The 24,804-nt window shown below is 54.1% G+C and overlaps 8 protein-coding genes across 8 annotated transcripts; 5 read left to right on the top strand and 3 right to left on the bottom strand.

Moving 5' to 3' along the window:
• Positions 1-235: 235 nt before the first annotated feature.
• Positions 236-1,252, top strand: CAOG_08786 (hypothetical protein; the record flags this gene model as incomplete). The annotated part of the gene is made up of 2 exons (XM_011272114.1): positions 236-508; positions 641-1,252. The coding sequence occupies 2 exons, from the start codon at positions 236-238 to the stop codon at positions 1,250-1,252; spliced, it is 885 nt and encodes a 294-aa protein (XP_011270416.1).
• A 949-nt stretch (positions 1,253-2,201) lies between these two features.
• Positions 2,202-5,829, bottom strand: CAOG_04506 (tyrosine-protein kinase transforming protein Fes). The gene is made up of 9 exons (XM_004348284.2): positions 5,686-5,829; positions 5,046-5,230; positions 4,893-4,964; positions 4,757-4,828; positions 4,600-4,671; positions 4,349-4,530; positions 2,755-4,286; positions 2,605-2,680; positions 2,202-2,534 (listed from the first exon to the last, which is right to left on the bottom strand). Exons 2-9 carry the CDS (start codon positions 5,228-5,230, stop codon positions 2,293-2,295), a joined length of 2,433 nt encoding a protein of 810 aa, XP_004348334.2. The 5' UTR covers positions 5,686-5,829; the 3' UTR covers positions 2,202-2,292.
• Positions 5,830-6,257: 428 nt separating this feature from the next.
• Positions 6,258-8,536, top strand: CAOG_04505 (ubiquitin-conjugating enzyme). Its single transcript, XM_004348283.2, has 3 exons — positions 6,258-6,558; positions 7,560-7,679; positions 7,792-8,536. The coding sequence occupies exons 1-3, from the start codon at positions 6,318-6,320 to the stop codon at positions 8,358-8,360; spliced, it is 930 nt and encodes a 309-aa protein (XP_004348333.1). The 5' UTR covers positions 6,258-6,317; the 3' UTR covers positions 8,361-8,536.
• A 495-nt stretch (positions 8,537-9,031) lies between these two features.
• Positions 9,032-11,464, top strand: CAOG_04504 (hypothetical protein). Its single transcript, XM_004348282.2, has 7 exons — positions 9,032-9,126; positions 9,518-9,566; positions 9,780-9,947; positions 10,084-10,499; positions 10,646-10,738; positions 10,912-11,196; positions 11,302-11,464. Exons 1-7 carry the CDS (start codon positions 9,085-9,087, stop codon positions 11,350-11,352), a joined length of 1,104 nt encoding a protein of 367 aa, XP_004348332.1. The 5' UTR covers positions 9,032-9,084; the 3' UTR covers positions 11,353-11,464.
• On the bottom strand, positions 11,391-12,875 carry CAOG_04503 (hypothetical protein). The gene is made up of 4 exons (XM_004348281.2): positions 12,479-12,875; positions 12,088-12,221; positions 11,826-12,004; positions 11,391-11,741 (listed from the first exon to the last, which is right to left on the bottom strand). Exons 1-4 carry the CDS (start codon positions 12,712-12,714, stop codon positions 11,604-11,606), a joined length of 687 nt encoding a protein of 228 aa, XP_004348331.1. The 5' UTR covers positions 12,715-12,875; the 3' UTR covers positions 11,391-11,603.
• Positions 12,876-13,123: 248 nt separating this feature from the next.
• Positions 13,124-14,938, top strand: CAOG_04502 (hypothetical protein). The gene is made up of 7 exons (XM_004348280.2): positions 13,124-13,187; positions 13,384-13,517; positions 13,686-13,805; positions 13,888-13,982; positions 14,146-14,266; positions 14,353-14,571; positions 14,657-14,938. Exons 1-7 carry the CDS (start codon positions 13,172-13,174, stop codon positions 14,849-14,851), a joined length of 900 nt encoding a protein of 299 aa, XP_004348330.1. The 5' UTR covers positions 13,124-13,171; the 3' UTR covers positions 14,852-14,938.
• An 11-nt stretch (positions 14,939-14,949) lies between these two features.
• CAOG_04501 (myosin-1) lies at positions 14,950-21,164 on the bottom strand. The gene is made up of 7 exons (XM_004348279.2): positions 20,934-21,164; positions 19,809-19,933; positions 19,617-19,721; positions 19,405-19,510; positions 19,158-19,318; positions 15,230-19,026; positions 14,950-15,122 (listed from the first exon to the last, which is right to left on the bottom strand). The coding sequence occupies exons 1-6, from the start codon at positions 21,079-21,081 to the stop codon at positions 16,018-16,020; spliced, it is 3,654 nt and encodes a 1,217-aa protein (XP_004348329.2). The 5' UTR covers positions 21,082-21,164; the 3' UTR covers positions 14,950-15,122; positions 15,230-16,017.
• A 391-nt stretch (positions 21,165-21,555) lies between these two features.
• On the top strand, positions 21,556-24,554 carry CAOG_04500 (hypothetical protein; the record flags this gene model as incomplete). Its single annotated transcript, XM_004348278.2, has 7 exons — positions 21,556-21,789; positions 21,920-22,136; positions 22,229-22,441; positions 22,519-22,593; positions 22,670-22,795; positions 22,946-23,074; positions 23,185-24,554. Exons 1-7 carry the CDS (start codon positions 21,574-21,576, stop codon positions 24,552-24,554), a joined length of 2,346 nt encoding a protein of 781 aa, XP_004348328.1. The 5' UTR covers positions 21,556-21,573.
• Positions 24,555-24,804: the final 250 nt, after the last annotated feature.

Below are 24,804 nucleotides of genomic sequence, written 5' to 3'. Positions count from 1 at the left end.
TGATGAACACCGGGAGCGGGGGTTGTGAGTCATATCAGAGCAGCAGCGAGCAAAATAAAAAATATAAGGAAACTCAAAAAATTCACTTTTCCCGCCCAAATTTTGGTTTGGGTTCAGTCTTTTTGTGCGCATGACTCGCACACGCAGTCAGTCCACGTCCCGCGTGGCTCCCAGACAGCCCCCGGTATGGCTGCGTCCAACTTCACCAAAAAGACCGCTGCCCGTGCTGGACAAGATGCCCAGGGAGGTCGTCCGCGGTCAAGTGCTCGCGTTGCGAAATGCTGGCCTCTCCTACAACAAGATCGCCACCCAGCTTCACCTCCCACGTTCTACAGTGATCAGCATCACCCAACGTTTCTCGGGAAGGGCGACGACGAGCGACAGCCCCCGCCCCGGTCGCCCCAGCAAGCTCAAGTCATTTCACCGCAACAACATTGTAGCACAGATCCTCCTCGATGAGTCCGACACCGCACCCGAAGTGGCCGCCACTATGCGCACATTGTCCAAAGTTCGTGTCTCTCCATGCACGATAAGAAGGGTGCTGCATGGTGCAGGACTTGTCAACGGAGCGAAGGTCAAAAAAGCCCTCTTGAAAGAGACACACAAAGAGCGACGCTTGGCCTTTGCACTCGCTCATCAGCATTGGACCGTCGATGACTGGCTGAGGGTCGTCTTCTCCGACGAGACTGCTCTCTATCTCTACAGGAACAACAACGGTGGTCGTGTATGGCGTCTGGTTGGCGAAACGTTGACCGATCGATGCGTGCAGGGCACGGTCAAGTTCGGCGGTGGCCATATCAATGTTTGGGGCGCCATCTCTCGTTTCGGAATTTCGCTTTTCTGCGAGGTCGGCGACGTCATGAACGGCGACACCTACCTCTCAGTTTTGGAGAGCGAGTTGCTAGCAAGCATTCGCGTGTGGAACAACAAAAACGAGATGATTTTCATGCATGACAATACCCCTTGTCACAAAAGAAAAGATGTGGCCAAGTGGTTCGAAACCAATCAGATCACCGTCCTGGACTGGCCTGCGAACTCTCCCGACCTCAACCCCATCGAAAATGCGTGGAACATGGTCAAGAACAAGATCTACCAGGAGAGGGAGATCAAGAGCAAGGCCGCGTTGTGGGAACGCTTCCAAGCGGTCTACGAAGAAGTGCTCACGCCAGAGGTCTGCCGCGATCTCATTTCATCGATGCCGCGCCGCATTCAAGCTGTGATAGATGCCAATGGTGGTTATACCAAGTACTGAAGTGGAGCGAAGGCGCTGCGACACGTTGTTTGTGTGCCATGTAATGCTTTGTGAAAATTGGGCAAAAAATCCGCTCTTTTTCTGTTTTTTTGAGTTTCATTTTTGTCTGTTCTCGCTTCGAATCTTAACTCCCAGCCCGCTGCTTCACTTCTAAAATGTGTCTGGTACACCGTACCATGAATGAACATTCCGCGGGCGAGACGGAAAGCAACACAGGTCCCAGGGAGGGCGAAAAAGTGAAAAAAGAGGGGGGGTCGAAATTTAATGATCGGGATAGTACAAGAACAGGCGGCAGTGAATGTATTGGGCAGTATTCATCAAAGCAAGTAGCACTTGCTGTCACACATTCAAGTCGAGAAGATTGCGATCGCCAAGAGAATATTGGTCGCTTTATTTGGTTAAAAACAACAGAGCCGAGACACAAGTACTCAAGCCGAAAGAGACGATGCACACCAGTCACCAGCTGCTAGTACGCAGGTGATGGAGTTGGCATTGTAGACAAGGAGTGCAGCGCGAGTCCAGGGGCCCTGATGCCCGGTAATGAGGCGAACTCGGCTGAAAGAACAACTGATCGAACGATGCACGCCACACAACGACAATAAAAATACACCGCGTTGGTTCTCATTGACCAGCAGCACAGGGCGTCGGTGGACGGAAAACAGGAGCAAGAACCTTACTCTGCAGGGGTGTCGATGCAAGAGTTGTGGCACATGAAGCAGCACCACGGACTACCGCTTTCGTGAGCGAAAGACGAGCGCTCAGCATCGTGTTCAAGACAAACGAACGGTTTGACTGAACCTGTCCTCTCTTTCTGCTTGTTTTTGAATGTCAATGGTGTACTAGAATTTGTTTCTTTTGTCCAGCTTCATCATGGCGACGAACCGTTGAGATCATGTTGATGTTCGTCGACGTGTTTTCTTTTTGTTCTTTCTTTTGGTTGTTTGTCGTTGTGATTTTTGTTTTGACTTCAAATGCAAGCTGAGTGCCTCAAATGCCAAATTGCGCGATATTTCAAGAAACAACAAAACACGAGCCCACTTTCACAGCATGTCACCAATTTCGCGGACAGTCGCCCCATCCTGAGCCAACGTCAGCTCCTTGACGAGCTGAGAAAATGTCGGGCGTTTTTCAGGCGACATGTCCCAGCAGCTCAACATCAGGCTAAACATTTCAGCCGAGCAGTGCTCCGGCTGGGGCAAGCGACCGCCAGCCTCCACGTGAGCCAAAGTCTCCATGCCGTTCAACGGGCCGTACGGCGCTGTGCCATAGCTGAAGCACTCCCCTACCAACGCGCACCAATCAAAAAGTCAGATGCGAGTACAAAGTTTAGCAGAACACAACGATCTACTCACAGGCAGTCACACCAAACGACCACACATCCGACATTGAAGAAAACTTGCGGAAGGTCATTGTTTCCGGGGCCATCCACTGTCAAGAAGAGCAAGGTCAACATAATCAGAATCAAAGCTTCAAGCAGCAAGCGTTTCACACCCTCAACCAACCTTCACAGGAAGTTTGCCACGCGTTTGCATGCGATAGTACTCGTTCTCGGAGGCCATCTCGCGAGAAAGCCCGAAATCGGCAATCTTGACCACCATCCCCTTGCCAACAAGGCAGTTGCGCGCGGCAAGGTCGCGATGCACAAAGTGGAGCGTACCCAGGTACTCCATGCCGAGAGCAATCTGACGAATGGCGTGAGTCTGCTCGTTCTGCGTCCACCACAGCGAATGGAGCTTGGACTTTTGCAGCAGCGTGCGCAAGTCGCCGTACTGCACAAACTCAAGCAGAACGAGATGCGGCTCTGACTCGACCAGAGCTGCGAGCAGGCGCACGACATTCGGATGCACAAATGGAGCCATCAGTTTCGCCTCGCTCTCAAAGTCTTGACGAGATTTGTCATCCGCGTTGGACTTGAGGGACTTGACTGCAACTTGAACCGACTCGGAGGTGGCAGTTCCAAGCAGGGTTTGTGCTCTTGGAGGCAGCACGTTGAAAGGCACTTGGCCCAGTGCCACGTCGCCAAAGTTCCCACTGGCAAGGTGCTTCACAATGGTCAAGCCTTCACGAATGCGACGAGAGTTGCTGCCGGCAACATACGCGCTTGCATAATCATAGACTACCTCAGCAGAGGTACTTGTCGAGATGACTTGGTACAGAGGCTCTGGCTGTTTTTGACCAACCACAGCGTATGCAGAGATGTCCTCTTCCTTGTCAGATCGAATCGAACGGTTCAAAGACGAGATTGTCATTGCAATAGCTTCTTGATAGATGGGACCGCCAGAGTCCTTTGGACGCATGCCTGAGCGCTGCAATCGACGACGGCGCAAGACGACAAACACGAGAGCGAGTACCGCAATAACTGCAGCAGACGCGACAGCAGCAGCAATGGCAGCTGTTGATGATGACGATGAGTTCTGGGAGCCGCCACCACCGCCGTGTTGTGCGATGGAGGATGCAAGAGATGCAGCAGATGCCGATGCGGTTGACGCAGCAGAAGCCAAGAGCGCCGAGATGGCGGAAACATGAGAAGCAACAGATGCCGACGACGCGCGAGCAGCAGACACAAATGAAGCCGAGGATGCAGTTGCAACGGAAGCAATAGACGCCGAGGTGGCGAAAGCAGCAGATGCGACGGATGCGGACGCCTGCGATGCTGAAGACGCAGTAGCAAGGGAAGCAAGGGATGCCGAGGTCGCGAGAACACCTGATGCGATTGAGGCGATGGACGCAATCGACACAGATCTGGTTGAAGCAATCGAGGCAGCGGAGGCTGATTGCACAGAAGCTACGGAGGCGACCGATGCACTTGCCGCAGCTGACGCAGCGGATACAATCGATGCAGATTGCACGGACGCGGCTGACGCAACGGAGGCGACGGAGACGATGACCGCGAGCGACACGCAAGACCCACTCAGCACGGCAAACCCTTCATAGCACTGGGTGCACACGGCGGATGGAGTGCAGCTCAGACAATTCATCCCGCAACACGAACTCGACCCAGATGCATAGCAGGTGGCACAAGCTGTATCACACTCTGCAGTCCAAATATCAGTGAAATGATCACAGGGGAGATGGCCCAGTCATCTTGGAACTTACGGTATGGCTCGGATGCACTACCGTATGTGCTGGGCGGAGCGACAGCATTTTCACCAAAGGTAAAGTTGTTGGGCTGCAGCGACTGGAAAAACTGGGACGAATAAAACGACAAAATTAGCCCATTCGGCAGGCCCTTGAACAGCCCAGGCGGCAAAGTGGTGAAGGGGTTGCTATTCAAAATCCTGCAAGTGGCGCAAAGGCGAAAGGTCAACGGACAAGTCGAGCACGTACCGGCGTGAGAGCTTGCTTACAAAGCATGCAGCGCAGACAGGCTTGTAAAAGCAGCGGCGGAAATGCTCGTGATCTGGTTGTCGGACAGAGCTCTGCAAAACGAGACGCCAACGAGTCAGTCGATTTGCTGTTTTGTCCGTGTGATTCCTCCTGTTGTTGTGTTGTTTGCTTGCTTACAAGACATTCAACGCAGGCAGACCTGCGAAAGTGTTTGCAGAGATGCTGGTGATCTGGTTGTTTCGCAAATCCCTGCAGAGCAAACGGGTGAGTTGGTCCGATTTGTACTTTTTTTCGCCGGGCTTGACATGCTTACAATTCTGTCAGTGCAGTCAAGCCAGTGAAAGCGCTTGTAGAAATGCTGGTGATGCTGTTACTTGCCAGGTACCTATTGACCAAAAGGCCGCCAAATGAGACTGGTCAACGCTTCCAAATCAGGCGCTACTCGACGGGCGACAACGACACGTACAGTCCCGTGGTGGAGACTGGGATTCCGCTCGGAATCGTGGAAAGAGATGTACCAGTGCAATTGACAGTCGTTCCCAAGCACGTGCACACGTTGCAGGCATCGACTGCTTGTGCCAACTGAACGTGGTGGAGCAATGCGGCGACGAGCACCAGCAGCAGGCCAATGGCAGCTCCTTTTCGCGTCATCTGCATCGACGACAATTCCAGGGCAAAAGTGAGCGTCAGTGTACTGAACGTGCAAAGTACAAGCAAAATGGAGAAAGGCGGTCGGTTGGGGGTTTCGGAGAAATGGTTTTCCCAACGCCACACCTCCACAATTAGGCTTTCCCCTCCACGTTTCCCCATCCCTGCGCAGAGGGGCGGCGTTGCGATCACGTTCACTGTTGTTTGCATCGACAAATAGTGCGCCTTCGAACAGGGAACGAAGCAGCCAGCAGCTCGATCGCAGCGGCGGGTTTCCGTTTCGCACGAGTGGGTCCCATGCGAATGTTCAACGACCCTACTGCTGCGCCTTCCCACCCCATCACTTCTTCTTCTTGTTGTTGTTGTTCTTGACTGAAGTTGCTCGCTTCAACAGCAGATTCTGAGGGGGCAGAGAGCGAGAGAGGGAGCGCGAGAGAATAGCAGGTGCAGCTCATTACGGAATGTGCGCCCGTTTGACAGCAACCCCCGCTTCTGAGCTGCGAACTGCTCGACTGGAATAGAAGGAAGACAGAGGCCACATATAGCAGCGGATTGCTCCTTCGTGCGCATTGGCATGAGTTTGCTATTTACCAAATAATGGCAGCAAGCAAACAAAAAGAGTGATCAACATCGTCTTGATTGGGATTTCATTTTGTTGAACATTTGTGCGCATTTTTTTCGCGTTAGGCGGAATTACAGCATTCACAGGCTCCGACCGTCCCAAGTCCCAAGGAGGGGGGGGGGACGATGCGTCGAGTGGTCGAGTGACGCGATCGCTTGGATCCATTCGGCATGGTTTGTTGAGATAAACAAGCAGACGCACGACCAATACGCCCCGTCAAGGATGAGATGGCTCTCAACCCCGACACGCGTTTGCAGTACAAATCGTAAATGAGGCCGAGGTCGAAGGGGGGTGGTGTGCTCAATGCCTGAATCAGTGAGGCACAAGGAAAGCTCCACCGTTCCAGCATTCATCGGCCGTTTCCTAGGCAAAATCGAGCGAGCATTGGAAACCTTAATCCAGTCCATTTCTATTTCCTGTTGGATTGACACATCCGCGTTTGTGTTTTTTGAACCAGAGTGAACCAAGATGGTGTTTACGTCGAGCGACTGTGCGTTGGGTGGTGGCGTTTCAGCGCCCCAACAACCGCACGCTAATGCCAAGCAGACCGACGACGCAGCACCAGACGCGCCTCGTCGATCGCTCAACCAGATTGCTGCGTCCGTTGCTGGTGCTGCGTCGCCCGCATCTGCCGAGGCCGAGCTGCACAGTCCGCGGTGGGGCAAGGACAATGCTGGCGCCAAGCTTCTCGCCGCTCAGTACACTCCCGGTCGGTTTTTTCTTTGTCTTTCCCTCTCCCTCCCCGCCTCTCGCTCAGACCCTTCCCTTGTTCTCTGTCCATGCGTTTACCTGCTGTGCGATGATGCTGCTGCTGCTGTCTGTGTCTTGATGGGGGCCGGAGAGAGAGAGAGAGAATGAGAGAGAGCGAAGAGTGGCTTTTTTTTTTTTTTTTGATTTTTCCATTCATTCCGCTTCCCTCGTGCGGTTGCGTTGCTGCTCTTTTTTTTTGCTTGGCATTGTGACTGCCTGCAAAGCGCCGTTCTCGCGGAGCTTCATTCCCATCGACGTTGGATCTCCTGCTCAGCTATCGTTGAGCTGCCCCGTCCTTTTCGTCTTGCCTTCAACGAAGTGGGGAGAGAGAGCGAAAACTTCAAAAACAATCATCAGATAACCTTTTTTTTTTTTTTTTTTTTTTTTTTCTCTCTTTGATCTCGGTTTACCTCGCATCCGCCTCGTGTTTTCCCGACTCTTCTCTCTCTCCCTCTCTCTCTCTCCCTCTTTCTCTCCCTGTCTATGTTCGACCTGCACTCGGGGTCATGTTGCATCTTTACATTGCTCGTCGCTCCAACAGCGCACGCTCGAGAGCCAACATCGCAGCAATCACACAAAGTCCATCTTTTTTTTTTTTGTTTTTTTTTTTCGTTTTTTTTTTTTTTTTTTTTTTCTTCGGGTCGAAATCTTCGCAGCTGGTATGGCTGCTGAGGAGCGTCACGTTCTTGCTCACTGCTCTTGTTGGGCCTGCACTGCTGCCATCGAGGTAGCCATTGCGAAATCAACATTCCAATTTGAACAAACACCATGCAGCAATGTCCACATTGCGACTGCCCCAAAGCAACAAAGCAACGAGGAGCAAAAAGCCACAACAATCCAATCCGACTGACTGACGGATGCACCATCGCACATCATTCTCTCACATCGCTCTCTCGTCGGTCTTTTTGATATGCTCACCTGAAACTCACTCCGTTCCCTCCCCCTCCCTTGCTTTTGCAGAGAAACGCCGGTTTGAAATCATCTCAGTTACGACGTGCGCCTCGCTCACGGCCATCAACCTCTTGTGTATCGCGTTCAACTTTTCGTCCGCCAACGCCATTGGCGTCATTGTTAGCATCGGTACGTTATGTGGGGATGTTCATCTTTTGGCCAGCTGTCCTCCAAAACAATCGCAACAATCGCACTGACCTCGCTCTCTCTCTCTCCCACTCTTTGCTTCATCCCAATGCAGTCCTCGGAATATTCACGGCCGACTTCCTCTCGGGCCTGGCACACTGGGCTGCCGACACTTGGGGCTCGGTCGAGCTCCCGATCGTTGGCAAGGCCTTTATCCGACCCTTCCGGGAGCACCACATTGATCCCACGGCCATCACTCGCCACGACGTCATTGAAACCAACGGAGACAACTGCTTTGTCACCATTCCATTCCACATTTACATTGCACTGAGCTTTTGGACCGTCTCCGACATGGCTGGCGCGGGCCGTGCAGCGTACTTTGCCAACTGCTACCTGTTCGCCATGTCCATCTTTGTGACGCTCACCAACCAAATCCACAAGTGGTCGCACACCTACAAGCCCCCAGGCTGGGTCCAGCTGCTCCAAGACATGCACATTATTCTTCCGCGAAAGCACCACCGCATCCACCACGTCTCGCCGCACGACACGTACTATTGCATCACCACTGGCTGGCTCAACTACCCTCTGGAGATGATTGACTTTTGGGTTCGTCTCGAGAAGGCGCTGTGTGCAGTGACTGGTGTTCCGCCACGAGAAGACGACTTGAAGTGGGCCAAGATGTAAAAACAGTGCCCGTTTGTGTGTCAAGTCTGATCGGAGCGATGACTCGGTTTATTTTTGTTTTCGTTCTATTCTTTGTTGTGTGGTCGCTGTTTGCATGGATTTGGAATCCAGTGCAGTTTTGGCGGCATGTTTCTTAACAGCCTTGTTCTCTCTCTCTCTCTCTCTCTCTCTCTCTCTCTCTCTCTCTCTCTCTCTCTCTCTCTCTCTCTCTCTCTCTCTCTCTCTCTCTCTCTCTCTCTCTCTCTCTCTCTCTCTCTCTCTCTCTCTGTATTTGGGGTTTTGGTGCGTTTGTTTGCCCCGTTCTCCTTGCGCTTCTTTCTCGAAGGCGCAGAACGACCAACTTCATGCGTACGACTGCTGATTGTTTGTCGGTCTGATGGTTTGTGTTGCATGTATTATTTTTTGGAGTGTTTTGCCTTGGCGTTTATCTCCTCACTTGATCTGCGCGCTCTGTCGGCACTTTGCTTGCGCTTTGATCTTGGGCTGATGTGCGAATTCTGCGGACAAGCCCCAGTGTGTGCTCTGTCCTTTGTTTTTTTGTGCCGTCGTCCTATGGTCTGCGAGCTTTGTCATTGATTAAAACCAATCTGCGAGCTAGATCGTCTTCCTCTGCAACATCGACCTTTGTTTTGCTTTCTGATGCTGTCCACTGCATGTCTTCTCATCATGCATGACATGCAGGCTCACTCTTTTACAATTGCACCTTTGATAACACATTGCAGTCATGCCGCCAAAGAAGGCGTCGACGAAGACCGTCAACAAGGCGGTACGATACGAGCTGGCTCTCCCTGCTTATTTATTCTCTCTCCCCTTCATTACACTTTGCATATCATCTGCACCCTGGATGCTGGACGGACCAGACGAGCCGCAAAGCTGTGCTGGCTGGCTGACCATTGTCCATGCGACCTTTGCCTCGCTCGCCCGCCCAAGTGTTCCCCCCGCCCCCGCCGTCCCTGGTGGTCATGATGTCGCACTCTTCACCCTGCGTCCATACCGTACACTCAATGCGTTGTTGTCCGCTGAGCGGTCGGCGCGCGCACGCTTTTTCCTAGATCTCACATTGCTGTTGTTGCTGCTGTCGCTCACTCCCTCTATCGTCTCCACTGCTCTCTCTCCCTCTCTCTCTCACTCTCCACTGTTCTTGTATGCTCGAGTAGAAGGACAAGATCATGGACGACAAGACGTTCGGTCTCAAGAATAAGAAAGGTACAGTTTTATCGGTTTTTTTTTTATTTTATTTTTTTTTTTATTGGCATGTGGATGGCTGGCTCTTCGTGCTCCATGCTCTCTTTCTCTCTCTCTCTCTCTCTCTCTCTCTCTCTCTCTCTCTCTCTCTCTCTCTCTTGCTCTATCCCGTGCTTGTGCTTCACCTGGCAACAACTCACTCTCTTAACCCACTCCTGCTCAAACAAACCGCAGGCAAAAAGCAACAGGATTTCATCGCCAATGTGCAAAAGTCAATCGACAGCCGCTTCAATTCGCGCCCAACGGGCATGCCACGACGCCCCAAGGACGACGACGACGACTTGGAACGTGACTTGTTCAAGCCGGTGCTCAATGCTCCCGTCCAGCAGAAAGTCGCCGTTGGTACGCGCAGGCTCAGGCTCAGGCTTGGACGATGGTTTGGTTGCGCAATCTGTTTTTTTTTTTGTCATGTTCTCACCCTGCCTGTTGCCTGTCGCTTTTCGCTGTTTCGTATTTTTCGGTTTGCACTCGAGGGTAGGCGCCGATCCCATGTCTGTTGTGTGCGCCTTTTTCAAGGCGGGCACCTGCCAGAAGGGCAACAAGTGCCGGTTTTCGCACGACCTCGCTCTCGAACGCAAGGGCGAGAAGCGATCAATTTATGGTGAGGCCGCGGCCGAGGGAACGTCAAAGATGGACGAATGGAGCCAAGAGCAGCTACAAGAAGCCGTCGAGAAGAAGCACGGCACGGATAACGCAAAGAAGAACGCCACAGACATTGTGTGCAAGTACTTCCTCGAAGCCATCGAGAAGAACTTGTACGGCTGGTTCTGGGAGTGCCCTTCCGGAGAAAAGTGCATCTACAAGCATGCCTTGCCCCCAGGCTTTGTGCTCAAACGTGATGCCAAGCAGCTCGAAAAGGAGGAGATTTCTCTCGAGGAGCTGATCGAATCGGAGGTCGGTACATGCATGTCTCGAGGAAGCGATTGTTTTATTTTGCTTGCATTTGCACTGTCGGGTGTTTTATCGTGGCGGCTTCGTGTCAGGATGTCTCACTGTGGTGTTGCTCTGCTCTGCCGTTGTCTGTTCCTTCAACTCTCAAGCGCGCAAATCTCGCTTCCAAGCATGGCGGCAAGTTGACACCCGTCACTCTCGAAAGCTTCCTTGCCTGGAAAGAGAAGCAACTTGCGGCAAAGGTCAGTGTGGAGGAGTCGATGTCGCTGTCGCCGCACTGAGGACCTGTGCATGTTTGCCATCGTTTTTGTCTCGTCTCACCTGGAAGCGAATTTTTTTTTTTTTTTGGGGGGGGGGTTGCTTCTCGCATCATCCTTTGTCACATCTGCACCTACTCGCTCTTGACAACTTGCAGAAAGAAACTCAAGCCCAAGAAATGAAAAAGCAAGAAGAAACCGCCAAGGCTGGCCGCGGCTTTGGTCTTAGTGGCCGAACGCTCTTCGCCTTCCGTCCCGATTTGTTCCAAGATGACGATGAAGCCGATGACGAGACATACGTCCGCGAAACTGACACATACAGCGACGAGGAAGAGACACCCCAAGAGGCCGACAACATTCCCGAGGAAGACGAAACTGCTGAAGACGACGAGAGCGAAGCTGCTGCTTCATCCTCGTCAGCTGCCGGTCCTTCTTCTGTTGCTGTACGATTGCTCGGGAGCACGGGTTGATCGGGTTGAGAGCAAATGTGGGTGTTTGTGTCCTGAATTGGCTGGTCTGATTTTTGTTTGTTGGTTTGTTGAATCCAGATTGATGAGTCTCTCTTTGATGCCGAGGATGACGACGACGATGAAGCATGATGCTAGCAATGGAGTCCATTTAGCTTTGAGAGCGGGTGTTGGTCGCTTTGGTTTCTCGATTTTTTTTGTTGCTGGTTTGTTTGATTTTGCAATAAATCACTCTGAACACACAAAATGACACGACGTTTTTGCAGCAAGTTTTGCAGACCACCGCAGCAAGACACGTGGACAAGTACAAGAGCTACTGGAAAACTGGAAGGGGCGGACGGGCAGCGGCAGACACAATTCTGACTTTGCTGTCAAACCGCCATTCATTGCTCTCGATAGGGGAGGTGGCGAGATCGAAGCTCACCATTCTTTGTCGGCGAGCTGTAGATTGACTCTTGCATGTTAGATTTGCTACCAGTACGCGCACGGGATGTACGTGGCAGAATTTCATCGTCGTCCTCCTGTTTGCAAGGATGAATTCATGTTGAGCCTGTCAACGGTTTCTGCACATTTTTTTCCGTCCAACCATGCACGTCAGCCCTTACATTTGGCGTGAACAGGTCTTCGAGCTGCTCCTTGCCAGTCACTCGAGTAAACCAATTCACAATGGAGGCCTTTGCCGAGTGGATTCGGAATGTGGCGTGCAGAATGACGACGGCCAGCGAAAGAAACAAGCACTTGAAGAAGAGGATGCCGGAGAACGCAAAGATGAGGTTGACGGTGACTGCGTGGCAGCAAACCAGATCGACAAAGCAGTCAGGTCAGCCATTACAACTTTTGACAACGCGATCGTGCAGGAGAGCTTACCAATGACGGAGGCAAAGTAACCTTGTTCTTGGTTGAAGAACTTGTCGCCAATCTTGATCATTGGATGCTGCACAACGTAGCCAATCATGCCTGCGCCAATGACGAGCGCGACCAAAATCATTGGCTCGTGGATGCTGTGGCAACACCAGCAGCGTTGTGACAGATGACAAGCCAAAAAAAAAATCAAACAGAGGTTCGTTCAGTGAGCAAGAGCAATAATGGGTGTCTTTGTATGCCATGCCGAGTCGAACGCGCGTTGTGATGACGAGCAGCAGCGAATCGAGAAGGGAGGAACGAACATCTGCAGTCGACAACTGCATCAACCCAGACGAAGGCACCAAACGAACAACAACAACGACAACAACAGCAACAACAATGGCAGGCAACGCACCTTGCGTAGAGGAACGAGAGCAGGACAATGACGAGGTAGTTGACTTGAAAGTAGATGAGGTTGGACTCGATGCGCGTTGCGAGGCGTCGCAGCCCGTTGCCAGAGCCGCCCCGCGCAAGGTCCTTGAAGTTGGCTGCCATGTCCTTGTTCGACCGGACGAGCTCAGACAGGCCTGGAGGCAGCGTAAACCGCGCCGTCTCAAAGAACTCGCCCCATCCTCGCAGCTTGACGCTCATCTTTCCTGTCTTGCAGAGTTCTACTTCTGTTGGTATTGGTAGAGAGTAGAGGGACTTTTTGCTTGTTTGTTATGGCTCTGGCTGCGGAGTGATACGAGCAGCGCTGGGTTGAATCTACGTCGCTGGTCGAACAACTTCAAAAATCCAAAGACTGTCCTGTGCTACTCAGACTGAGTATGAATCACCAAAATCACTGTGCAAAACAAGGACGCGTTGCCGTTTTGCTGGATTTTGGCGTCGAGTGAGTGAGTGAAGTGAGTGAGTGAGTGAGGTCTACCCATTTCAACGCATTCACGCTCAACTCTTACCCTTGTTGCGTTTTGACCGCTACTTGTCGGCATTCGACTTCGACACTCCAAGACACCATCGTTCATCATCTTAATCTACGTTGCTTGCTCAGTCCAACTCTTTTTGTCTCGCACACTTTCTACACTTCGACCGAGCTATTCTTGAAGCGATGACGGCTGGTCTTTGTAAGCCATTCATTCGTTGCGTTCGCTGTTTCTCTGCTGCTTGGTCGTGCATCCATCCATCCATCCATCCCAGCCATCATGTCATGACCACCAGCATTCTCATCCCATTCCCCAAAGCGATTGCACGCGAGACTGAGAGTGGGAGCGGCACAGACACATCCACTCACAGTCTGCTGCTGATGCTCAAATTTCACAGACAGTGCCTCCGTCACCAAAGGCTTGCTCTGCCTCTCTGGCGCAACCACGCTCGCTGCGTACTACCATCTGCACGGTGGCTCGGCAGCCGACATGGGCCTCGCGTTCAGCCCTGCCGCAGTCGCGGGACTCCAGGTATTGTTTGTTCGCTCCTGACAAGCTTCAGCCAGCAAGCCCGCCGCACATAGCACCACCGCACGCTTGCGTGATTGGGGTGTCCTCGACGCAAAGTCTTTGCTTGTTTTGCCGCGATCGCTCAGTCTGCACGGTTCCCTTTGGACGCTGTGTGGCTGTATTTCTCAGGTTTGGCGGCTGCTCACGCAACCAGTCATGTTCTCCTCCCCATCGGAACTCGTCGTGGGTGCTGCCGTGTTGTACCACATGCGCGTCCTTGAGCGTCAATACGGATCAGCCAAGTTTGCGGTATGGTGCTTCTTGTATCTTAACAAGATTTTTTGACAAAGCCGCTTTCGCACGCCACTGACCCTCTCTACCGCCTGCACAGTCGCTTGTCCTGGTTGCAGGAGCGCTCGCTACACTTCTTCAACTGAGTGCCGTCGTTGTCGTGCAATCACAAGCCTTCTCTGCGGCGTCTGGCCTGTGAGTTTCGTTGCAAGGAGACTTTGAGCATCGCGCCTGGTTTTGTATTTGGCAACCATTTGTGTGCTTTCAATCTCGTCCGTCTCTCACGCATCGGCAACACTTTGACACCGTTGTCCCTTCACTCTACCCCAACCCCATCCCGGCTCAATTCCACATGCAGCTACGGTATCATCTACGCTTTGCTCGTGCAGTTCTTTTTCGAAGTCCCTGCCTCGCAGCCCTATCGATTCTGCGGCGTGAAGCTCTCTCACAAGTCCTTTGCGTATATTGCGGCGATTCAGGTACAGCGGTGGTTCAATTCTCTGAACCTTGACGACTTGAATCTTGTCTAACTTTTGCATCACTCTGCGCCCCATGCCATGAACAGCTCCTTGCAGTCGGTGGCTCCAGCTCTGTCGTGTCTGCAGTGTGCGGCGTGATGGCTGGACTCTTGTACCGCAGTAACATTGCCAGTGTTCAATCCCTCCTGCTTCCGAGTGCGATTGTACGATTTTTCTCCAGTCATGTCGAGCCTTGGTTTGGCTCTGCCGACTCTCGCGACACTGTTGGTGTGCGTGTGCGCCGTGCCCGTCGGCCAGATATTCAGGTATGAGCGAAGCCATGCTCATAAGTGTGGCGATTTCACGTTCTCTGCTCTGCTTTTCCCAACTGACGCCAATTCATGACCACAGACCCCATTTTTCCAGCCAAACTCAGAGGCACGCGCGCGAGCTCCCCCAGCTGCTCGCCGCGAGCCAGAGCCACCGTCGGACGAAATTGTCGAGCAGCTCACAAGCATGGGCTTTACGCGAGAAGCCGTGCTGGACGCGCTTCGTCAGTCGAACAATGACGTGATGCGCGCCACCAACCGCCTACTGGATGCATGATGCGGGAAATGCTGTTCAATTTTATGTTTGCATGCGTTGTGCGGTTTTTTGAACAGAACACGAAACTGTAGCTGATCGAAATGAAGGTTTTTTTTTTTTTTGGTTAAGTTTAATCATTTCATGCCACGCTAAACTTTCTCACATTTATACAAAGAACACACTGATATCAAGAGCAATGATTGACTCCAAAAGAGTCAGGCGACCAAGGGAGGATTTAATCCCACTCGTCGTCATTATTTTCGTCGTCCGAGTCTTGGCGCTTTGGCAATGCCTGAAACGAGAGGGATCAGATAAAACAAAAACAAGAAAGGCCCAAAAGTCAAAAGTGAGTATCAAAGCATTCAAAAAAAAAAAAACAACTCATCAAACAAAACTCACCTTGGCAAGAACGGGGTTGCTCGGCGCTGCTGCTGCGGCGGCGGCGGGCTTCGGTGCGGCTGCAGCTGGCTTGGGAGCGGAAGCGGGCGCCGGCTTGGAAGCTGGGGCGGGCGCTGGTTTGCTCGCCACGGGCTTGGGTGCGGCGGCGCCTGGACCGGGTGCAGCTGGCTTTGGAGGACCGGCGGATGGCACAGGCTTGGGCGCAACTGCACCAACAGCGGGCTTGGGCGCTCCGGCACTGGGCGCCGGCTTCGGAGCAGCAGCGCCTGGAGCGGGCTTTGGTGCAGTTGCGCTTGGAACCGGCTTCGGTGCGCCAGGACCGGGTGCGGGTTTGGGAGCCACCGGGCCGCCAGCAGACGCAGGAGCAGCAGGCTTGGGCGCCGCCGCGCCAACAGCGGGCTTGGGAGCCGCCGGTCCAGCTCCTGGCGCTGGTCGAGTGGCAGCTCCCGGAGAGGCAGCAGCACCGGCAGCACCAGCACCAGCGCCAGCAGCAGGCTGACGGCGTGTAGGAGACGGAGTCGAGGTCGCGGTGGCGGCGCCAGAGGACAGTCGCTTCATGGCCGGAGCAGTAACGCCAGGCTTGGTGGCGGCGCCGGCAGCTGGCTTGGGAGGTCCGGCGGGCTTGAGCGGTGATGCGGCGGACGCAGCGGCAGGCTTGGGCTTGGGTGCAACGGCCGCAGGCTCTGCGGCATCCTCGCCCCAGTCGTCCGAGCTCGCAGCAGAAGCAGCAGCCGGAGTGGTCGCGGGCTTCGGCTTGGTGAGAACAGCCGAGTCAGAGCCCGGCGGCTTCACACTGGCTTGAGGGCTGGCTTTGGCACAGCAGCGGCAGCGGCAGCAGAAGCGGCACCTGGGGCTGCAGGCGCTTTGCGCAGCGTGCCAGTCCCTCCAGCCAGAGTTGATCCAGCACCAGCAGCAGCACCACCGGCACCAGCACCGGCGGGCGCGCCAGGAGCCTTTCGCAATGTGCCTCCAGCCGCAGCAGCAGGCATGGCCACGCCACCAGAAGGCTTGGGCGCGGCGGCGGCAGCACGAGAAACCGTGCCTCGACCGCTCGACTCGTCCTCGTCCCTGTCGTCGGCGGCCGGAGCAGCTGCAGCTGCAGGTGCTGCACGCTTGGGAGCTGCTGCAGGTGCAGGCGCTGCCTTGGCCTCAATCACCTCCACGAGATAGTTGGATGGCACCCATCCCTCCTGGCCCTGGTACTTGGCATGCCACCAGCCATTGGGATCCTTCTTGAGGACCTCGAGAACTGCTCCTTCGGGGAAGGAAAGCTCACCAGGGTCGGTCGAGTCGTACTGGAAGGTCGCACGGAACTTTGGCGCCGCATTGGAAGCCGCGGCGGCCGGTTTGTCGCTTCTCTGAGGCGGAGCCACAGGCGCCGCGCCCTTCGAACTGCCAGCACTCTTGCCAGCAGCCGAGGCGCTCGAGGCGCTGGCACCGCCGCCATTCGCAGCTGCGCCATTGTTGGCAGGTCGATTCGAGGGACCGCCCTTCTTAAGAAGACGGCCCTTGGTGATTGGCTGAGCAGCGGCCTGGCGCTTGCGGCACGGAGGGTCGGAGACCGAGTTGGACGGCGAGCCAGAGGCCACCACAATCTTGCCCTTCTTCAACACACCTTCGGTGCCGGCCATTTCGTCCTTGGCAAACTCGAGCACGCTCTTCTTGCCGGGCTTTTTGGAAAACTCAATGTTGGCTTGCACGTCCACCTGCACATTGCCCCCGCGATGCCACGCAATGGTCGTGACGAGCTCGGTCTTGAACGGCGTGATGAGCACGGTGTCGTACTCGGTCGGAACGTGGACCACAATGTAGTCGTCCTGGTAGGGCGACAGGGAGAAACCACCAATCGACGACAGCGGGATGCGGCGCTCGAGCGTGAGCACAGCCATGTTCTTCTCCACGGTTGCCGCAATCAGGTACATGGCCTGGTCGGTCACGCCGAGGAAGCGCGGGGCAGGCTTGCTCGCCCGCAAAAGCTTGTGCACGAGCACTTGGCAACGGCATGAAAAGATTGTGTTTTCGCGCCCAATGGTCGGACCGCACGCGCCCTGCAGCGTCATGTCCGAGCGGAAATCAACATAGTCACCCAAGTAGCGACGCTGCGAGATGAGCGAGAAGCGACGGCGCTCCTTGCGGAAGCTGAGCACGTCGTGGCCATAGTCTCGCATTTGCAAAAAGGTGCGCAGACCCACCCACGAGCGGTAGGCGCGCTGGACACGGATAGCACACTCGTTGCGGTAGCGCAAAAAGCCGCGCCACGCACGCTGGATTTTCATGGCCATGTTGTGCCAGTACCTCTCACGCAGGTGCTCCAGGGCCCACAGCGACTCTGGGTGGCGCAAAAAGGTCTTGGACCGACCCATCTGCCACTCCTCGCGCGCAATGCCGCAGTCTTCCAGAATGCATCGGGTTCCGCCAACGGCATCGCCCTGCCAAGTGTACTCGCCGGCATACGAAGTGCGGCGCGACAGCAGGTAGAAGCGCTCGAGGAACTTTTCGTGGACTTGACGGTAGGCAAAACCAGCGCGACGCACGCGAATGTTCTCGAGCAGGCCGAGATACCGAATCTGGTGCAGGCATCGTTTCGTGTCGTACTCCGTGGGCGACTTGCTCTCGTTGGGCTTGATGCAGCGAATGTAGTGCGGGTTGCATTGCATCAGGGCCTCGACAAGCTCGTTGCAGGAAGTGCGAATCTTGAATCCAGCCGTCGTGGGCTTTTTGGTGGTGTCGCGATCCGCCTTTTCAGGGAAGAGCTTGTTCAGGAAGGCATTGGACGAGGCGTTGATGACCTCGAGCAAATCGACGACCAGCTGGTCCTTGTTCTTCTCCGTCATGCCGGCGCCGTCGTACGTGACGTCGCCAGCGTAGTGCTTGATGATAAAGCTGACGCCGCCCAACGAGAAGTGCGCGTTCGACGAGAGGGTGCCGAGACGCTGGAGCAAGGAGCGGTCGGCAGCCTCCGGATCGGCGTGCGCGGTCGCGCAAGCGTCGTCCATGATGGCAAGAATGCCGGGCGGGCGGCGCTCTTCAATCAGATCGCACACAATCTTGTTGTTAAAAAAGGGAATGGCCGTCCACTGGATGCCCTCGCGCTCGTACTCTTCCTGCTCGGCCTTGAGCGTGAGCTCGATAAAGATCTGCTGGAGCTTCTCGTTGACATAGTTGATGCACAGCTGCTCAAAGCCGTTCTTGTCAAAGATTTCAAAGCCGTAAATGTCCAGCACGCCGACCACCAGCGGCTGGTTGGTTTTGACAGACAGGACGACGTTGATGCGCTCGACCAGCCAGTCAAAGATGCGATTGTAGATGGACTTGGACAAGGCATCACGCACCGCCGCTGACTGCGCGCCGTTCAACGGCACATTGTACAAGGTGCCGCGTCGGCCACCGCGCTTGGTCTCGACCTGGCGCTCGCGGAAGCACGCGTCGAGCATCTCTTGGGGAACCTCGAGCAAGTACGCAACATGTGCCAGCGTGCTGGGGTCGGTCACATACGCCTGGTCGGCATTCTCGGCGATTTCGACATTGCCGAGCCAGAGGACGGCCGACACGAGACGGAACAAGTCGTACTGCTCCTTTTCTGGCACGCCAATGATCTTGAGCGCATTCAGCGTCTCGGCAAAGTCCTGGGTGTCGTCCATCCCGGGCACGTCCAAGCATCCCGCCTGCGACGTGTACGTGAACGACTCGGGGCCGTAGATGCTGAAATCCGTCTGCCACTTTTGCGACGCGCCGCGGCACAGCTGGTAGAAGATGTGAAAGTTGCGTTCGCCACGGATTTGGGATGAGACGCGGGACTGCGCAGTATCAACAACAAGAAGAGGAAGAAGGGCAAGAAGAAGACAATGGGCAAAAACAACAAAGTGAGAATGCCAAAAAAAAAAGCGCTGTTTGAGTCATTGATCTGTTCCTTCCGAATTCCAATTACCTTCTCCAGCAGGTAGTTGTGAATTGTGCCGCCACCGGGCGAGCCGTCGATAAACTCAATCTCAAAGTACTTGCCAAAGCGCGACGAGTTGTTGTTTCGGAGTGTCTTGGCGTTTCCAAAGGCCTCCAAGACAGGGTTGGTGGCGAGGAGCATGTCTTTCACTGTTGTTGTTTTGTCGCAGTAGGTCGCGGAAAATTAGTTCCAGAGCCACAACGAACATCCAAAGAATCCAAATTCAAGGGCGTACCGTGCTCGGCTTTGTTGCCACCACCAGACACGGCAGCAATATACTGCATAATCTTCTTGGCAGCCTCCGTCTTGCCTGCTCCCGACTCGCCAGAGATAATGACGCACTAGCATGTACAGCAACAACAACAACACGAGCGAGTGAGTGAGTGGCAAGCTTTCTCAATCGCACACTGCTGGCAAGTCCCGCATTCTAGAGATTGCACCCCATACCTGGTTTTCCGAATAAGCGCTCATGGTGCGGTACGCGTCCTCGGCGATCGCAAAGACGTGCGGTGGCATCTCGATGCGGTTTTTGCCAGTGTACGACTCGAGGATCTACGCTCGCAACAAAAAGCAACCGGAAATTGGCGGATGAGCCTCCGCAAGGACGCGTTCAGCCTCAAACAAAATTCCAAAACCAACCTCCGTCGTGTAGATGCCCAAGTCGCGGTACGGGTTGACCGAGATGAGGACGTGGCCAATGTACGTGTAGATGGTCTTGTTTTCGAATCTGAGCTTGAGGTTGTCGTTGATGTTTTCGTTTTGGACTGTGACCAGAGCAGACAGACAGACGATCGATTGTGAGTTCAGATTTCTTGTTTCCGGTTTTTGTTCCCCTGTTTTTTTTCCTGTTTTCGCGTGCGATGACTCGTTCAATATCTACTTGTCTTTGCCTTCTTCTTCTTCTTGTTGGCTCGCATGAGTTGAGTGGTGGAGCCGCTTTCCCACTCAATACTCAATGCTCAGCACATTGAAAACTGCTGAATAAGGAAGGAGGCAATTCCATCCAGCTTTTTTTTTTTTTTTTTTTTTTTGGCTGATTGCAGATTTGTGAGTTCGCTGTTCATCACGAGCACGAGTGCATTCTGTGCTTGCGATCGGATTGGCTCGACTGCATTGCTGGCGGCAAAGTGCGAACGAGAGTGCGATGAGACAGAACGAGACAGAGAGAGAGAGAGAGAGAGAGAGAGAGAGCGGCATGCGATTCCAATGCAATTCCAATGACCGCAGCAATTCCTTCCTTCCTTCTTTCTTTTTTTTTTTTTTTTTTTCTCTTTCTCCCTCTCTCCCTCTCTTTCTCCTTCTTCCACTCTCTTTCTCCTTCTCCCACTCTCCTGTCTATCTTTCAACGCTGTCCTCCGCTTTCTGTCTCTGACTCTCGATCATCACTCCTGTCGCTGCACAGTTCGGCTGCAAATCGTCAATCAAGTCACTTGCTTCGTTGTTTTTTTTGTTTTTGGTTTCTGCTTTTTTTTTTTTTCCAACTCATTCCTGCTTCGATCTTCACTTTAGACTCCCATTCATTGGCCTCCTCAGCAAGCAACTGCCTCGCACTGAATCCAACAAGCAGTGCAGTCTGCAAGTGTGCGTCCAGCTGAGCGTCGAAGCGAACGGAGCGAGCCATCATCCGATCGCTCGCCTCTCAAATCTGCCTCCCCTTCCGCCGCTACTGACTCCCCCCCCCCGCTCACCCGCCCCTCCGCGTCCACGTCCCTCCATCTCGAGCTCGCCATGGCCTGCGTTGTTGCGTTCACTTTGCTGGCTGACCTTTGGAGAGCATCGTCATGTCGTCGACGCCAACAGCGCGCTTTTTCGTGTCGCCGTAGTGCGCCTTCTGCGGCTTCTTCATGTCGCCCGACTTTGGCGGCTCGGTCACGGCGCGCTGTCCAGGCGTTCCTTTCCTCTTCGGCGGCATCGTGAACGCAGGAACAAAGTAATGCACTCAGACACAAAACGAGCAGAAAAGAAAAAAGGGGGTCAAAGAAAGTAAAATCAAGAATGAAAGGACTGCCGAACGTCCAAATTTATTGGATTCATTGATCAACAACGCAAAACTGTGAAGCGATCGTCGCATTCGTACCGAGCTAGGTTCATGCAGATGACAGAGTGTCTTGCTCAAAGTGTGCTGCACAAGCCGATTGGCCGCGCGACTGACCATTGCCGAAGCAAAGCAAGCCAAAAGCTCAAATTCCAATGCTGCTGCAGCGATCGGCAGTTTACAGTTCGTCGGGGCTGACCCATCCACCCACTGACTGACATGTAGCTGACCGACACTTGTCATCACAGAGCAAGAGATTGGCACTACAGCATTCTGATCAAACATTGTGAAAAAGTTCCCGCCAAAAACGAAAAAAAAAAAAACAAAAAACGAGCAGCTCAGTCTTTGTGCATTGAACCAAACGTCTGCATGTCCGCAACAACCGCAGCTACGGCAGCAGCAACAGCAGCAGCCGCAGCAGCAGCATCGCATGTGCCAACGGCTGACATTGCGCTGTGGCTGCAGAAGCGACTGCCTGCAGACGATCCGTGGTGCGCCTCGGTCATTGTGCAGTCCTTCACTCCCGACGTCCTGCGCTCCATCTGCGAGGCCTGGCACGGGCTCGACGCGTCCGTCAAAGTCAAGGTAGTGTGTGTGTGTGTGTGTGTGTGTGTGTGTGTGTGTGTCATGGCGGACGGATGGGTGGATGATGTGCTGTGCAACACGCTCATCACTCGCTCTCATCTCCCCCCTTTGCATCCAATCCAATCCACAGGTCCTCCTCTCCTTCCTCAGCATCCGCAAGCGCGACATGCGAGAGTTCCGCACGCAGCTGGAGGAGCTGCTCGCAGTGGCCGGCAGAGACGAGGACGAGTGGGTTCGCCTCGTGTGGGACTTGCTCAAGCGCTACCCTGCAGACTCGACCCTGATGCCATCGTGGGACAACGATGCCAGTCTCATCACGCAGGCGCACGGCGAGCTCCGCGAAAAGCGTACGCGTGCAACTTGTGTTGTTTATTGTGCTGCTCAGTCGTCCAAAAGCTGCTTCCAACCTTGTTCGCTCACTTCTCGTTGTTCCTCTCAGTTCTCTCGGAAACTCCGATGAAGCTGCTGCCGCTCGACTACCTCTTCTTGAACTCGCAGGTGCGAGTGCAATTGATGCAAGAGCAGTTTGCCACCTTCCATCCACAGTCCAACCCACAGCAGTTTCTCGACTCGCTTGCCGACACGAAACACCATTTCAAGCTGAAACGGCCGCCAAAGTCGGCCAGTCTGCGAGAAGATTTGCGCAAGATGGGTACGAATCTTGGTTGTTGGTCGCGTTTGAGATGTACGAGCTTCTGTTGTTCTGACTGTGCGCGATTCCGTGTGCAGAAACCGCAACCGTCAAACGCCAAACATTCAACTCGCCGGCAAACATGCCATCGATGCATCAGTCTCGGCCTATCAGTAGGTGGCTCTTTTTCCATTCTTTGGGAATGGCAGTCATGATGATTGATGTATTGACCTTTGACTTTGTCGCCAGATCGACAATCTCTGCCACTCCTGCACGACCAGCCACTGGCAGCTCCACGAAAGGTGCTGGCTATGCTTGCCGTGGACAGCGAAGAATCGAGGGCATTGGCAGAGCGAACGGACAAGATAAAGCACAGTAAGCTAAGCGGTTGGTTTTTTTGTTTTTTCAATGTTCGTGCTATTTGTGTTGTTCAGGCGTTTTTTTTTTTGGGAGGGAACTACCTGAGCTCACAACCATGCCCGTTTGACCGCTGTCTTTTTTCGATCTTTTTTGCCCCTATTGCAGCACCGGAAGAACTCCATCGGTTGCGGATGGAGAAACATCAGCAAAAAGAGGCCGATTTGCAGCTCAAAAAACTGCAGCGCACCGAAGAAAAGGAAGCCGCCAAAGCAGCGAAAAAGGCTGCCATCGAAGGTATGTGTGCCACACCCGGCTCGATCCGGTCCCATGAGGCTTTTTGCACGCCGCTTCGCGCTGAAAATTACAACCCGCGGAAAAACTCAACCTATCGTTGTATTTGATAGACAAAAGGCAAGAGGCCAAGGACGCAAAAGATGCCAGAGCTGCTATTGCTGAGAGCAAGCTGCAGGCAAAGGCAACCGCAGCTGATGGCCCACAAGGCAACAGGAAAGCACTGGGAGAGATTGAATTCCACATCCAAGAGTTCAATCTCGACAAGGTTGGCACGGCTGCTGACGACTCGCATGCACCTCAGCAGGGCTCTTTTGCTGGCCAGCCGTCTGCTCCGGCTGCCGAGGCAGAGCAGGGGCCTCGCGCTTGGACCTTCTTTGAGTATGCGCCCGGTGCTGACGCTGACGAGTTTAGCAATGATTCGGCCCCTCAGCCGCCACGCTCGGCTGGACCCCGCCCTCCGACCTCGTTCGTCGATTTTCACAGCCATGAAGAGCACGATTCTCACGACGAGTCGCAGGCAATGGACACTCGGGAGGAGAATCCATCCTCGTCTGCAACGCAACAACAACAGCATCCTGCTGCACCACAACAGCCGGCGCCTGAGCCCCGCTGGGGCGGCGACGACCTCACCCAGGCTAGCACACAAGAGCAGCAGCGTGTGCACAACGAGCCGGCCAGTGTCGAGCGCGCCGGCGAACATGGACCTGCCGCCACCCATGCCCCTCCGCCAGAACCGGGCCATTTCCCGTTCTTGCCGCCCGGTCCTGGTCCGATGCAGGTGGGACCAGATGGGGTGCAACGCCCCATGGTGTTTATGATACCCCCCGGCTTTCCCCGCGGTGCACCCATGCCTGCGGGATTCCCTGGATTTCCACCACACCCACCCGTTATGCCAGGTGGCAGTGGCGCGCCAGCTCCCTCGGGCAACACCACGCCTGGGCCATTCCCAGGTGGTGCCGTCCCACCTTTTCCCCCGCTTCCTGCTCTTGCCGGTCTCCCACCGCCTCCGCCTCCTGGGCATCCTGGTTTCCCGATGCAAATCCCCCTATCGTTCTTTCAAGCCATGCAACAGCAACACCACCAGCAGCATCAGCCTGGTTCCAATCCACATGGAATGCCGCCCTTGCCGCCACCTCCCATGCCGCCGATGCCACCCATGCCACCTGGTTTTGCTTTCCCAATGTACCATCCGATGCAGGGACCCCCTCCAGCATTTGCCCCACACCAACCTTACCCCGGTTCCTCGACAGATGCGCATGCCAATTCGAGTGTTCCTGGGCAACCGCCGTACCATCCATTCCCCGTCCCGCCGCTGCCGCAGCAACCACCGCCGCAGCAACAGTATCAACAACAGCAACCGTACCAACAGCAACCGTACCAACAGCAACCGTACCAACAACAGCCGTACCAACAACAACAGCAGCCGCAGCCGTACCAACAGCCCCAGCAGCAGCAGCAGCAGTCTCAAGACTTGCTGTAAACCTGTTTCGGCCCTTGACTGTTTGTTTGTTTTTTTTCTGTTTTTTTTTTCTGCTGTTGTTCTTGATTTCTATTTCACAGTACAATCGATTCTGCCATGCCAATCTATGCTTATGCGACTTGGATGCTCAGTTTCTTTTTTTTTTTTTTTTCTTTATTTCTTTTCGTTGTTTTTTTTTTTTTTTTTTTTTTTTTTTTTTTTTTCAAAGGGAGAGCGACCGAGACAGCGACAATCGCAGCCGCAGCCGCAG

This window comes from Capsaspora owczarzaki (assembly GCF_000151315.2).
Source record: "Capsaspora owczarzaki ATCC 30864 unplaced genomic scaffold supercont2.6, whole genome shotgun sequence".
NCBI lineage: Eukaryota > Filasterea > Ministeriida > Capsasporidae > Capsaspora > Capsaspora owczarzaki.
This window is presented reverse-complemented; position numbering and strand designations above follow the sequence as displayed.

Bases quoted from the DNA above. Each gene is read 5' to 3' on its own strand.
- CAOG_04506 (XM_004348284.2), bottom strand. From the start codon at position 5,230: ATGACGCGAAAAGGAGCTGCCATTGGCCTGCTGCTGGTGCTCGTCGCC. The intron at 4,531-4,599 runs GTAAGCAAGCTC...CGCCACTTGCAG, and splicing joins CTGTCTGCGCTGCATGCTTT to GATTTTGAATAGCAACCCCT. The intron at 2,535-2,604 runs GTGAGTAGATCG...GCGCGTTGGTAG, and splicing joins GTCGTTTGGTGTGACTGCCT to GGGAGTGCTTCAGCTATGGC.
- CAOG_04504 (XM_004348282.2), top strand. From the start codon at position 9,085: ATGCCGCCAAAGAAGGCGTCGACGAAGACCGTCAACAAGGCG. The intron at 9,127-9,517 runs GTACGATACGAG...ATGCTCGAGTAG, and splicing joins CGAAGACCGTCAACAAGGCG to AAGGACAAGATCATGGACGA. The intron at 10,739-10,911 runs GTCAGTGTGGAG...GACAACTTGCAG, and splicing joins AGAAGCAACTTGCGGCAAAG to AAAGAAACTCAAGCCCAAGA.
- CAOG_04503 (XM_004348281.2), bottom strand. From the start codon at position 12,714: ATGAGCGTCAAGCTGCGAGGATGGGGCGAGTTCTTTGAGACGGCGCGG. The intron at 12,222-12,478 runs GTGCGTTGCCTG...GTGTTGCCACAG, and splicing joins CTCTCGTTCCTCTACGCAAG to CATCCACGAGCCAATGATTT. The intron at 11,742-11,825 runs GTAAGGGCTGAC...CCTTGCAAACAG, and splicing joins AAGACCTGTTCACGCCAAAT to GAGGACGACGATGAAATTCT.
- CAOG_04505 (XM_004348283.2), top strand. From the start codon at position 6,318: ATGGTGTTTACGTCGAGCGACTGTGCGTTGGGTGGTGGCGTTTCAGCG. The intron at 6,559-7,559 runs GTCGGTTTTTTC...TTGCTTTTGCAG, and splicing joins CGCCGCTCAGTACACTCCCG to AGAAACGCCGGTTTGAAATC. The intron at 7,680-7,791 runs GTACGTTATGTG...ATCCCAATGCAG, and splicing joins TGGCGTCATTGTTAGCATCG to TCCTCGGAATATTCACGGCC.
- CAOG_04502 (XM_004348280.2), top strand. The intron at 13,518-13,685 runs GTATTGTTTGTT...TGTATTTCTCAG, and splicing joins CCGCAGTCGCGGGACTCCAG to GTTTGGCGGCTGCTCACGCA. The intron at 13,983-14,145 runs GTGAGTTTCGTT...TTCCACATGCAG, and splicing joins TTCTCTGCGGCGTCTGGCCT to CTACGGTATCATCTACGCTT.
- CAOG_04501 (XM_004348279.2), bottom strand. From the start codon at position 21,081: ATGCCGCCGAAGAGGAAAGGAACGCCTGGACAGCGCGCCGTGACCGAG. The intron at 19,319-19,404 runs GTACGCCCTTGA...AAACAACAACAG, and splicing joins TGGCAACAAAGCCGAGCACG to TGAAAGACATGCTCCTCGCC. The intron at 19,027-19,157 runs GTAATTGGAATT...GATACTGCGCAG, and splicing joins ACAACTACCTGCTGGAGAAG to TCCCGCGTCTCATCCCAAAT.